Here is a 12,722-nt window from a genome sequence, read left to right as displayed (position 1 = left end):
TCTGCTGTGCCATGCACTAGCAGTGATTTGAATGAGTAACTCCTTCTAGAAGGGATTCTCTGACACCTACTGCCTCATGTAATACCTAACATGCTGCTGCTGCTAAGTCGCTTCAGTCGTGTCTGACTCTGTGCGACCCCATAGACGGCAGCCCACCAGGCTCCCCCATCCCTGGGATTCTCCAGGCAAGAACACTGGAGTGGGTTGCCATTTCCTCCTCCAATGCATGAAAGTGAAAAGTGAAAGTGAAGTTGCTCAGTCGTGTCCGACTCCTAGCAACCAATGGACTGCAGCCTACCAGGCTCCTCCATCCATGGGATTTTCCAGGTAAGAGTATTGGAGTGGGGTGCCATCGCCTTCTCCAAATACCTAACATACAGAGATGTTATTGACTAAGTAACTTATTTATTCTTAATCAACCAAATGACCTTTAAGAATCTATTACAACCTCTATAACAGAAGCAGAAGATATTAAGAAGAGATGGCAAGAATACACAGAAGAACTGTACAAAAAAGATCTTCACGACCCAGATAATCACGATGGTGTGGTCACTCACCTAGAGCCAGACATCCTGGAATGTGAAGTCAAGTGGGCCTTAGAAAGCATCACTACGAACAAAGCTAGTGGAGGTGATGGAATTCCAGTGGAGCTATTCCAGATCCTGAAAGATGATGCTGTGAAAGTGCTGCACTCAATATGTCAGCAAATTTGGAAAACTCAGCAGAGGCCACAGGACTGGAAAACGTCAGTTTTCATTCCAATCCCAAAGAAAGGCAATGCCAAAGAATGCTTAAACTACCACACAATTGCACTCATCTCACACGCTAGTAAAGTAATGCTCAAAATTCTCCAAGCCAGGCTTCAGCAATATGTGAACCGTGAACTTCCTGATGTTCAAGCTCGTTTTAGAAAAGGCAGAGGAACCAGAAATCAAATTGCCAACATCCGCTGGATCATAGAAAAAGCAAGAGAGTTCCAGAAAAACATCTATTTCTGCTTTATTGACTATGCCAAAGCCTTTGACTGTGTGGATCACAATAAACTGTGGAAAATTCTTCAAGAGATGGGAATACCAGACCACCTGATGTGCCTCTTGAGAAATTTGTATGCAGATCAGGAAGCAACAATTAGAACTGGACATGGAACAACAGACTGGTTCCAAATAGGAAAAGGAGTTCGCCAAGGCTGTATATTGTCACCCTGTTTATTTAACTTCTATGCAGAGTACATCATGAGAAACGCTGGACTGGAAGAAGCACAAGCTGGAATCAAGATTGCCGGGAGAAATATCAGTAACCTCAGATATGCAGATGACACCACTCTTATGGCAGAAAGTGAAGAGGAACTCAAAAGCCTCTTGATGAAAGTGAAAGTGGAGAGTGAAAAAGTTGGCTTAAAGCTCAACATTCAGAAAACGAAGATCATGGCATCCGGTCCCACCACTTCATGGAAAATAGATGGGGAAACAGTGGAAACAGTGTCAGACTTTATTTTTCTGGGCTCCAAAATCACTGCAGATGGTGACTGCAGCCTTGAAATTAAAAGACACTTACTCCTTGGAAGGAAGGTTATGACCAACCTAGATAGCATGTTGAAAAGCAGAGACATTTCTTTGCCAACAAAGGTTCGCCTAGTCAAGGCTATGACCACCTATTCCTGTGGTCATGTATGGATGTGAGAGTTGGACTGTGAAGAAGGCTGAGCGCCGAAGAATTGAAGCTTTTGAATTGTGGTGTTGGAGAAGACCCTTGAGAGTCCCTTGGACTGCGAGGAGATCCAACCAGTCCATTCTGAAGGAGATCAGCCCTGGGATTTCTTTGGAAGGAATGATGCTAAGGCTGAAACTCCAGTACTTTGGCTACCTCATGTGAAGAGTTGACTCATTGGAAAAGACTGTGATGCTGGGAGGGATTGGGAGCAGGAGGAGAGGGGGACGACAGAAGATGAGGTGGCTGGATGGCATCACTGACTCGATGGATGTCAGTCACAGTGAACTCCGGGAGTTGGTGATGGACAGGGAGGCCTGGCGTGCTGCGATTCATGGGGTCGCAAAGAGTCGGACACGACTGAGCGACTGATCTGATCTGATGAAATAGCAATTATAATGCCCATTTCACAGTAACATAGAAATAAGTGAACAAGCTAATGTTTGCAAAATACTCAATAGTGAGGATATGGTGGCTATTGGTATTATTATTACAGTTATTATTCTTATCATTATTATATTATTATCATTATAGTCACACCTCAATGTCCCTGTCATAGAGTCTAGCAACTTGCTAGACATCTTCAGCAACTGGATCTTATTTATTTTCCACACCTCATATTTATCTACCATTTTAATACTCTGAAAATTTATTGTACATCAAGTGAATGGATTCTTCCATAAGTACTTGACCTAATAATTGTATTTCCTGCTTAATTCCCAGAGAAGGCAATTGGCACCCCACTCCAGTACTCTCACCTGGAGAATCCCATAGATGGAGGAGCCTGGTGGACTGCAGTCCATGGGGTCGCTAAGAGTCGGACACGACTGAGCGACTTCATTTTCACTTTTCACTTTCATGCGTTGGAGAAGGAAATGGCAACCCACTCCAGTGTTCTTGTCTGGAGAATCTCAGGGACCGCATCTATGGGGTCTCACAGAGTCGGACACGACTGAAGCAACTTAGCAGCAGCAGCCACTTAATTCCAGATAAATACAAATTTTCATCAAAAGTCCCCTACCCTGAAATCTCAAATTATGTAATTTTTGTCTTTCTACCTTCCCCTCCTGGTAACCTGGTTTCTGGATTTCATTATTTTATTCTTGTCTGTCAGCACCAATCTGGCTTCACTTGACTCCCTAGTCCTCCTTGAGGCCATGGTCATTCATAACATTGGCATCTTTGATGATAAGTCATATCAAATTTTAAAACTAAGCCTGAATTGACCCAGTTAAACACTTTCTCTGGCCCTGATCCTGCCTTTCTAGCCCAAGCTTGCTGAGTTGGTCAGTTCTACTTCACAATGGTGCTATTGAGGCAAACTTGAATTCCAGACTATTCCAAATATTTGTATTTCACTCTTCCTTTCTTTCCTCGTTTTATCATGGGCCTTATCCAGACATTTTCCACTATCTTCTAGCTCCCAGTCCCACTCTCACCCAACCACCTTCACTTTTTGTGTGTGTTTTTTTTTTTCCTTCTTTAGTGAAAAAAAGGAGAAACTTCCCAAATGAACTCTCCCAGTTTCTTGACATTTCAAAAGCTTTCTCTCTATATTCAGTTTCTTCCTTAATTTCTCCAGAGCGGGGGTGGGGCGGGAAATGCCACTTCTCGTGGTTATTCTCTATGTCTTCTCATAATCCCAGTATTTGTTACCTTCTTGATGGAATAGTCCTTGTCTTCTAAGTCTGTGGTCTCCACTATCCACTGCTGTTTCTCACTCTTGGTAAAAATGCTCATTTCTCATTGCCTAAAAATGTCACCTGTACGGCGACCCTTTTAAACACTTTTTCCATCCCTTTGTCCCTACTTATTGAAAATTTCTACTCAGAGGACTTTACTGCCTCCATCTATTTAGCACTCCACCATTTCTTAGCTATTTACAGTCTAGGTCAGCACTTCTTGCTCAGACTTCATAATAACCAAATCCAGAGAGCAACTTGCTAAACACGGACTAAATCAGAAAATAACCTAAAATATTTATAGGTGGAATGTTTTTAATTGAAAATAAAAGATCCTTAAAGCTTTGATAGTTCATAATTAGGGAATAGAAAAGAATTAAGAAGAAAACTGACATTTGTGCTTAGCCACTAAAATATGAATACTATACATATTTTTACTGTTATTAGAAATCACTATTTTAGAAGTAGTAACACAGGGATATGCATCTTCTCATGTCAGATCATGGTTGTTTCTTGAAGCTAAAGTCTAACGTATGTCAACTGATAAACATAATTCTATACCATACCAATTTTTTATGATCAAAAGGGGACTCATATTCTCTGATTAACCATCTTCTCACACTCACCAAAAAAAAAAAAAAAATCATTATCATCATCATCATCTAATTACACCTTTCTTTTAACTTCTCACAACATTTCTCCATGCCTCACTTCTAGGATATATCCTTCCTTGGTCTGAACTCTCAATATTTCAGAGCCTTTCATTTTTCCCCTGTTAGAGTTTAAGCTCCTTGGTAAGTACATCCACACTATTTGTACACTGTAGATTGGCTGAAAATTAGGCCCGTACACCTGTAACTTTGTGGTAATGATGGGGTCATTTCTGTTTCTAGTAGCATTGGCTCTTACTCTGTCACTGCCTCTGTAAACTGTGATTGATTTCAGCAGTCATAGTAGCTACTGACATTCAAGTCCTTACATTCGTTTCTAATTATTTTTTTTGCATGTCTATACAATGCAATGTTAACTGGTGGTTGTATCCAAGCACAAAGTATTATGAAAAAAATCTATAATTAAATTATCCTCAGAAATCATGGAAATCAACTTGCATCCCATCTCTTTTACTGGCAATGTTCATTACTAAATATGTATTTCATTCAAATGCTTTACCAGTTTGATTGGGTCCTTATTGGAAATACAATATCTCATGGCTCCTCATCATGGCTTGACCTTAACTTTTTCCCTTCTCTTTTGCCTATAGGTCCCCCAGGCCCACCAGGGATAGTGATTGTGGAGGAAATCACCGAGAGCACAGCCACACTCTCCTGGAGTCCAGCCGCTGACAACCACAGCCCCATCTCTTCCTACAACCTTCAGGCTCGTAGCCCCTTCTCCCTGGGCTGGCAAACGGTAAAAACAGGTAAGAGGCTCTAAAACAACTTCAGACACAGACATAGCAGCTTCCGATGTCATGAGCCGTATTTGCTAACAATCTCAGCAGGATTATTTTGGATTCGGGAAATTTTATTATTTATGACAATATTACACTAGAGGAGGACACAGCAACCCACTCTAGTATTCTTGCCTGGAGAATCCCACAGACAGAGGAGCCTGGCGGACTCCAGTCCATAGGTCGCCAAGAGTTGGACACGACTGAAGCCACTTTGCATGCAGGCATGCATGACAATCTTAACCATTGTTTGCTTCTTTTTATAAAGCCACTTTGTTTTCTTCTCTTCTTGTTTCCCAAGGAAGGACCACATTATTTATCTTTGTTTGTTTATTGAAGCAACGTTAAACTCATGTAAAAGCTGCAAAAATAATACAAAGATTTTCTGTGGGCCCATCTCTCAATTTCCCCAAGTTATTCTACCTAACAATGGTATAATGATCAAATCAGGAAACTGACATTGATACAATGCTATAAACCACAGATCATATTCAAATTTCACCAGGTTTTATGTACAATTTTTCTAGTGAATAGTTCCATAAAATTCTATGAAGTTTTATTATATAGATTCAAATCTCCACCAAGACAGTCAGATGCAAAACTGCTCCATTACTCCAGTTCCTTGCTCTATGCCTTTAGAGTCCCACACCCATTTTATTTACAAAAATAAAATCTAACATAAAATTACATTATTTAAAATAATATAGGATTTTAATGCTTACTTCTAAGTTTATTTGCATTGTAATTGCATTATTTTAAAAATAATTTTCCCCTGATGGCTTTCTTTTCATGTTATAACTAAACTTCCTTTCCCTCTCTAAATGTGGCTATCTGTAGGGATATGTGAAATTACACTCACTTGATAGTTATTACCTATTTAACATGTTGATATTTGAAAAGCAAACAGTATCTATAAAATGTAATCTTCAGAAGCAGTTGTCCATACTGAGAACGGATTTGTGACTTTATTTTCTATCTAAATATAAAACTGATTTACCTACATAGAAGTGAAATATAAAATCAGTAAAATATCTCAGTGCAATAACCATAAAACTCCATTAATCTGAATGTTATAGAAGTAAAGTGGTCCATTTCATTGCTTAAATTAAATTTGAGCTGAAACTTGTTTTGTGTTAAACTTGTAATCTAGGGGCAAAAGTACATTCATCCAAATGCAAAATATTGATATGATTCAAGTTTTTCTTGATATTAGGTTCCTATAGTAATTCATAAAATTCAGTATAATTATAATTATAGTGTACTATACGTATGTACAAATTTGTTTTATAATATAAATAATGTATAGAATTGTGGGTACCAGCTTCATTCCTGGTTCCATTTTAATCCTGAGATGCAAATATAAAGCCAAGAAATTGAGGAAATCTCTATGTTTGGTAGATGATTCTGGAAAGGATGCAAATTCAGGCCACATGAACAGGTTTATACAAGAATTCTTATAACCTTCATTTATAGGATGCTCCCAAGTCATCCTAAGTGTTAGAGCCCTAACATTTTGGTCTGCTGTTGGGAAATGGATTCACCTTCAAATTTCATGTTGTGCATTCAGTAAGCTCACTCTCTTGCCTGTGGCTGTGCTTTCTGCCCACCCTCGCCACACCGCCTAAAATAGTTGCTTCCTGAGATGTTTCCCTTGTGGTACATTGCACTACATACATGTGTTTCCTTGCTCATCCCATACTCATGTTCTTGTGCTTCTTAACACATGGTACAGCTATCCAGGATACCTCATCTTCCATAGTTTCTTAGTTACTTGTATTCCTTGCTTTCTTACATACCTTTATTCAACTGTTTGTACTTTCTGTTGTTTGATAGATAGATAGAGGGCCTCCCAGATGGTGCTAGTGGTTAAGAATCCACCTGCCAATGAAGAAGATGTAAGAGATGTGGGTTTGATCCCTGGATCAGGAAGATGCCCTGGAGAAAGAAAAGGCAACCCTCTCCAGTATTCTTCCCAGAAAAATCCCAAGGACAGAGGAGCTTGACGGGCTACAGTCCATGGGATTACAAAGAGTTGGACTCAAGTGAGCATATGAGCACATCACAACACACAGATAGACAGATAATGATAAATAGTGGATATATAGATATGCATATATATCATGTGTGTATATACATATGTAAAATATATAAACTTTGAATTTTTTGGCATAAACTAAGGAAAAACAAAAGAGTGGTGTGTATTTCTGTATGTGTAGAGGGTTTAATTGTTTTGATTAAATGCTATTTGGGGTTTGTTTACTTATTTTAGAAGTCCCTGATATAAAATTGCATTCTTATCTAATTAATTTGAACACTGGAAATATATTTGAATTGTTGTTGCTGTCTTAGTCATTAAGTCATATTTGACTCTTTGCAACACTGTGAACTACAGCCCACCAGGCTCCTCTCTCCATGAGATGTCTCAGGCAAGAATATTGGAGTGGGTTGCCATTTTCCTCTCCAGGGGATCTTCCCAAACCAGAGATCATCTCCTGCATTGACAGGTGGATTCTTTTCCACTGAGCCACCAGGGAAAGCCCTATATTTGAATAAAGAGCTATTTTTCAAATCAGTTCAGTAAATGCTGGAGAAGGTGCAGAGAAAAGGGAATCGTCTTACACTGTTGGTGGGAAGGCAAACTAGTACAGCCACTATGGAGAACAGTGTGGAGATTCCTTAAAAAACTGGAAATAGAACTGCCATATGACCCAGCAGTCCCACTGCTGAGCAAACACAGCGAGGAAACCAGAATTAAAAGAGACACGTGTACCCCAATGTTCATCGCAACACTGTTTACAAGAGCTAGGACATGGAAGCAACCTAGATGTCCATCAGCAGATGAATGGATAAGAAAGCTGTGGTACATATACACAATGGAATATTACTCAGCCATTAAAAAGAATACATTTGAATCAGTTCTTATGAGGTGGATCAAACTGGAGCCTATTATACAGAGCGAAGTAAGTCAGAAAGAAAAACACCAATACAGTATATTAACACATATGTATGGAATTTAGAAAGATGGTAATGATGACCCTGTATGTGAGACAGCAAAAGAGACACAGATGTAAAGAACAGACTGTTGGACTCTGTGGGAGAAGGTGAGAGTGGGATGATTTGAGAGAATAACATTGAAACATATATAATGCCATATGTGAAATAGATGACCATTCCAAGTTCAATGCAGGAAACAGGATACTCAAAGACAGTGCACTGGGATGACTCTGAGAGATGGGATGGGTAGGGAGGTGGGAGGGAAAGTCAGGATGGAGAACACATGTACACCCATGGCTGATTCATGTGAATGTATGGCAAAAACCACCACAATATTGTAAAGTAACTAGCCTCCAATTAAAATAATTTTAAAAAATAAATAAAATAAAAGGCAACACTAAAAAAAAAAATAAAGAAATAAAATCAGTTCAGTTCAGTTCAGTTCAGTCACTCAGTCGTGTCCAACTCTTTGCGACCCCATGAATCGCAGCACGCCAGGCCTCCCTGTCCATCACCAACTCCCGGAGTTCACTCAGACTCAAGTCCATCGAGTCAGTGATGCCATCCAGCCATCTCATCCTCTGTCGTCCCCTTCTCCTCCCGCCCCCAATCCCTCCCAGCATCAGAGTCTTTTCCAATGAGTCAGCTGTTCGCATGAGGTAGCCAAAGTACTGGAGTTTCAGCTTTAGCATCAGTTCAGTTCAGTAAGTGCTTTAAAAAATCGAGTTATACTGTATTTACAAGTAAACATATATTTTTCAAAAGTATATTCCTATAAATGGAGAAGGCAATGGCACCCCACTCCAGTATTCTTGCCTGGAAAATCCCATGGACAGAGGAGCCTGGTAGGCTGCAGTCCATGGGGTCGCTAATAGTAGGACACGACTGAGCGACTTCACTTTCACTTTTCACTTTCATGCATTGGAGAAGGAAATGGCAACCCACTCCAGTGTTCTTCCCTGGAGAATCCCAGGGATGAGGGAGCCTGCTGGGCTACCGTCTGTGGGTTGCACAGAGTCGGACAAGACTGAAGCGACTTAGCGGCAGCAGCAGCAGCATTCCTATAAATGATCGATTTTATTTGCCCTTGATAGTAATATCAAATCATTCTCTAGCAAGGTGTTTCCTCACCTAAGGTGGTCACACATTTCTCTAAAACTCAGCATCTCTTGCAGCTATGGTAGAGTCATTACCATCTACCAGGCAAGCCAAGGGGCAGTTGTCAACTTTTCCATGCTTTACAGCAGGAGTCCCCAACTCCTGGGCTGGGGACCAGTACTGTTAGCCTGTTAGAAGGAGGTGAGGGACAGGCTAGTGCAGCTTCATCTGACATTTCTCATCACTCGCATTACTGCCTGGTCCATGGAAAATTTATCTTCCACAAAGCCAATCCCTCATGCCAAAAATGTTGGGGACTCCTACTCTAAAGCAGCTCTTTTAAATGTTTCTTGAGTTCTGCTTCTAGTGCAAACTCATTGCCTGTGTTAGTGAAAGAAGTTTTCTGGGGGCTACATCATCTTCACTGGGGAAGCAGATCTTTTGCTTTCATAGTTATCATCTAACCCAAATCAATTTCAGTAGATATGTGCCCTAATATGGGCTTTCCTGGTGGCTCAGTGGTAAAGAATCTGCCTGCAATGCAGGAGATCCAGGTTCTATCCCTGGGTCAGGAAGATTTCCTGGAGGAGGACTTGGCAACCCACTCCAGTATTCTTGCCTGGAGAATCTATGGACAGAGGAGCCTGGCAGGCTATAGTCCATAGGGTCACAAAGAGTTGGACACAACTGAAGTGACTGGGCACACAAGCAGGCACATTCTTTAATGTAGACATACATGTTAGGGAAAAAAAGATTTAGTTCTGCAGTTTGAACACTAAAGATGTTAAACTAATGCATAAGCTAGCATTTTAAAAACTCTTAAGATTCCTCTATATGCCAGCATGAATATTAAGAATAGTAAGTTTCTCATTTTTGACAAATGAAGTAATGAATTTCACATGGACCAAGCACATCTGGAATTAACTTATCAATGCTGCCCACCCAAAAATAAAACTCAAAACAGGTGACTGTGAATGGGGCCATTTATTCATTTTGAAGAAAGTGTAAAAATCGTAAGAAATAGATAATTTCATTTGCAGATCCTCTTTTCTCTTCAAGCAAGCTGCTTCTTATTTGAACACCTGAGTTTCTTGTTCATATTACTGAACAGTATTTGCCGACCAAGTTTTTATGACCATATTTAATTAGGAATGGCAAGTCATCTGTAATCATAGAATTGATGGGCCATTATTTACTTAATTTAAATATTTTTCTTAACTATTCTTCAATCAATGGATAAGTCTTCTCTCTGTGGATAATTTACACTGAATGATGGTTACATTTATCAACTAAACATGTTTATTTAGTTTAGTTTAATTTAATTTGTCTTTGGATGCAATTCTTTTAATAGGAAAAGCATTTTAATGAGTTTTTCTCCCTGGATCAACATGCAGCCCTACACTAAAGTTCTGTATGTTCTTTCTCAAGCAGAATGTTTTCTTTGAAATCAGCTTGCCTCCAGATTTCCAGAAAGACTATAGAAAGATACCTACAAGGATTTAAAATACTTCCTTGGTAAACATTCTTCATTATCTTTAATCTCCACAATATTCATTTTGAAATGAAAATCCAAACTGTATCCTAAAAAGTTGCTATTCTATTTCATATTGTATGTTATTTCATCAAAATATTAATACTTTCAACTCACATTTATCTTTTTTACAATTTTTATAATCCCTACAAGTAGCCTAGGATTCTATTTCTTTTTTTCCTTTTTAAAGAGGAATTAGAATTAAGGATGATGGAGAGAATGTAAAAAGGGACTGTGTGTGTGTGTGTGTGTGTGTGTGTGTAGGTTGCTCAGTTATGTCCAACCCTTTGCCACCCTTTGAACTTCAGCTCACTAGGCTACTCTGTCCATGGGATTCTCCAGGCAAAAACGGGGAGTGAGTAGACATTCCCTTCTCCAGGGGATCTTCTCGACCCAGGGATCAAAACCAGGTCTCCTACATTGCAAGCAGAATGGGAGTAGGTGTTTTTAAAACCTATAGCTATGGCTTCAGTTCAGTTCAGTTCAGTTCAGTCGCTCAGTCGTGTCTGACTCTTTGCAACCCCATGAACCACAGCATGCCAGGCCTCCATGTCCATCACCAACTCCCAGAGTTTACCCAAACTCATGTCTATCGAGTCGGTGATGCCATCCAGCCATCTCATCCTCTGTCGTCCCCTTCTCCTCCTGCCCCCAACCCCTCCCAACATCAGGGTCTTTTCCAATGGGTCAACTTTCTGCATAAGGTGGCCGAAGTATTGGAGTTTCAGCTTCAGCATCAGTCCTTCCAATGAACACCCGTGACTGATCTCCTTTAGGATGGATTGGTTGGCTCTCCTTGCAGTCCAAGGGACTCTCAAGGGTTTTCTCCAACACCACAGTTCAAAAGCATCAATTCTTTGGCGTTCAGCTTTCTTCACAGTCCAACTCTCACATCCATACATGACCACAGGAAAAACCATAGCCTTGACTAGATGGACCTTTGTTGGCAAAGTAATGTCTCTGCTTTTGAATATGCTATCTAGGTTGGTCATAACTTTCCTTCCAAGGAGTAAGTGTCTTTTAATTTCATGGCTGCAGTCACCATCTGCAGTGATTTATGGAGCCCCCCAAAATAAAGTCTGACACTGTTTCCACTGTTTCCCCATCTATTTCCCATGAAGTGATGGGACCGGATGCCACGATCTTCATTTTCTGAATGTTAAACTTTAAGCCAACTTTTTCACTCTCCTCTTTCACATTCATCAAGAGGCTTTTGAGTTCCTCTTCACTTTCTGCCATAAGGGTGGTGTCATCTGCATATCTGAGATCATTGATATTTCTCCCAGCAATCTTAATTCCAGCTTGTGTTTCTTCCAGTCCAGCATTTCTCATGATGTACTCTGCATATAAGTTAAATAAGCAGGGTGACAGTATATAGCCTTGACATACTCCTTTTCCTATTTGGAACAAGTCTGTTGTTCCATGTCCAGTTCTTTTTTTTTTTTCAAGTCAAAGATTTTATTTAACAAATAATTAATGATGGAACTGGTAAGACATTACAGCCAGTGCAAAGGAAAATTCAAGGAGTAAAGTAAAACTTGCCAAAAGATGGAAAGCAGTTTTAGGGTAATAAGCAATTGCATTTTACTAGACACAATTAGTTTGCATTCTATAGACAAGAGCTTCCTGACCTGCATATAGGTTTCTCAAGAGGCAGGTCAGGTAGTCTGGTATTCCCATCTTTTGAAGAATTTTCCATAGTTTATTGTGATCCACACAGTCAAAGGCTTTGGCATAGTCAATAAAGCAGAAATAGATGTTTTTCTGGAACTCTCTTGCTTTTTCTATGATCCAGCGGATGTTGGCAATTTGATCTCTGGTTCCTCTGCCTTTTCTAAAGCCAGCTTGAACATCAGGAATTTCACATATTGCTGAAGCCTGGCTTGGAAAATTTTGAGCATTACTTTACTAGCGTGTGAGATGAGTGCAATTGTGGGGTAGTTTGAGCATTCTTTGGCATTGCCTTTTTGATCACACGAACCACAGCCTTGTCTAACTCAATGAAACTAAGCCATGCCGTGTGGGGCCACCCAGGACGGATGGGTCATGGTGGAGAGGTGACCTGTTAGGTGACCCTGACAGAATGTGGTCCACTGAAGAAGGGAATGGCAAACCACTTCAGTATTCTTGCCTTGAGAACCCAATGAACAGTATGAAAAGGCAAAATGATAGGATAATGAAAGATAAACTCCCCAGGTCGGTAAGTGCCCAATATGCTACTGGAGATCAATGGAGAAATAACTCCAGAAAGAATGAAGAG

At 40.1% G+C, this 12,722-nt stretch overlaps 1 protein-coding gene across 1 annotated transcript in view; it reads left to right on the top strand.

Annotated features, from left to right (window-relative positions):
- Positions 1-12,722, top strand: part of CNTN5 (contactin 5) — a 1,678,169-nt gene that overhangs the window by 1,571,758 nt on the left and 93,689 nt on the right. The window contains exon 18 of the mRNA XM_086338280.1: positions 4,651-4,809. Coding sequence (XP_086194406.1) covers positions 4,651-4,809 — 159 coding nt within the window. The remainder of the gene's footprint in view (positions 1-4,650; positions 4,810-12,722) is intronic.

Source organism: Bos grunniens, chromosome 15, assembly GCF_055505025.1.
Source record: "Bos grunniens cultivar Pamir isolate PY7600 chromosome 15, Bosgru_T2T1.0, whole genome shotgun sequence".
In the NCBI taxonomy this organism is placed as follows: Eukaryota; Metazoa; Chordata; class Mammalia; order Artiodactyla; family Bovidae; genus Bos; species Bos grunniens.
Note: the sequence above shows the minus strand (reverse complement) of the source record. Positions and strands in the feature narration are given on the sequence as shown.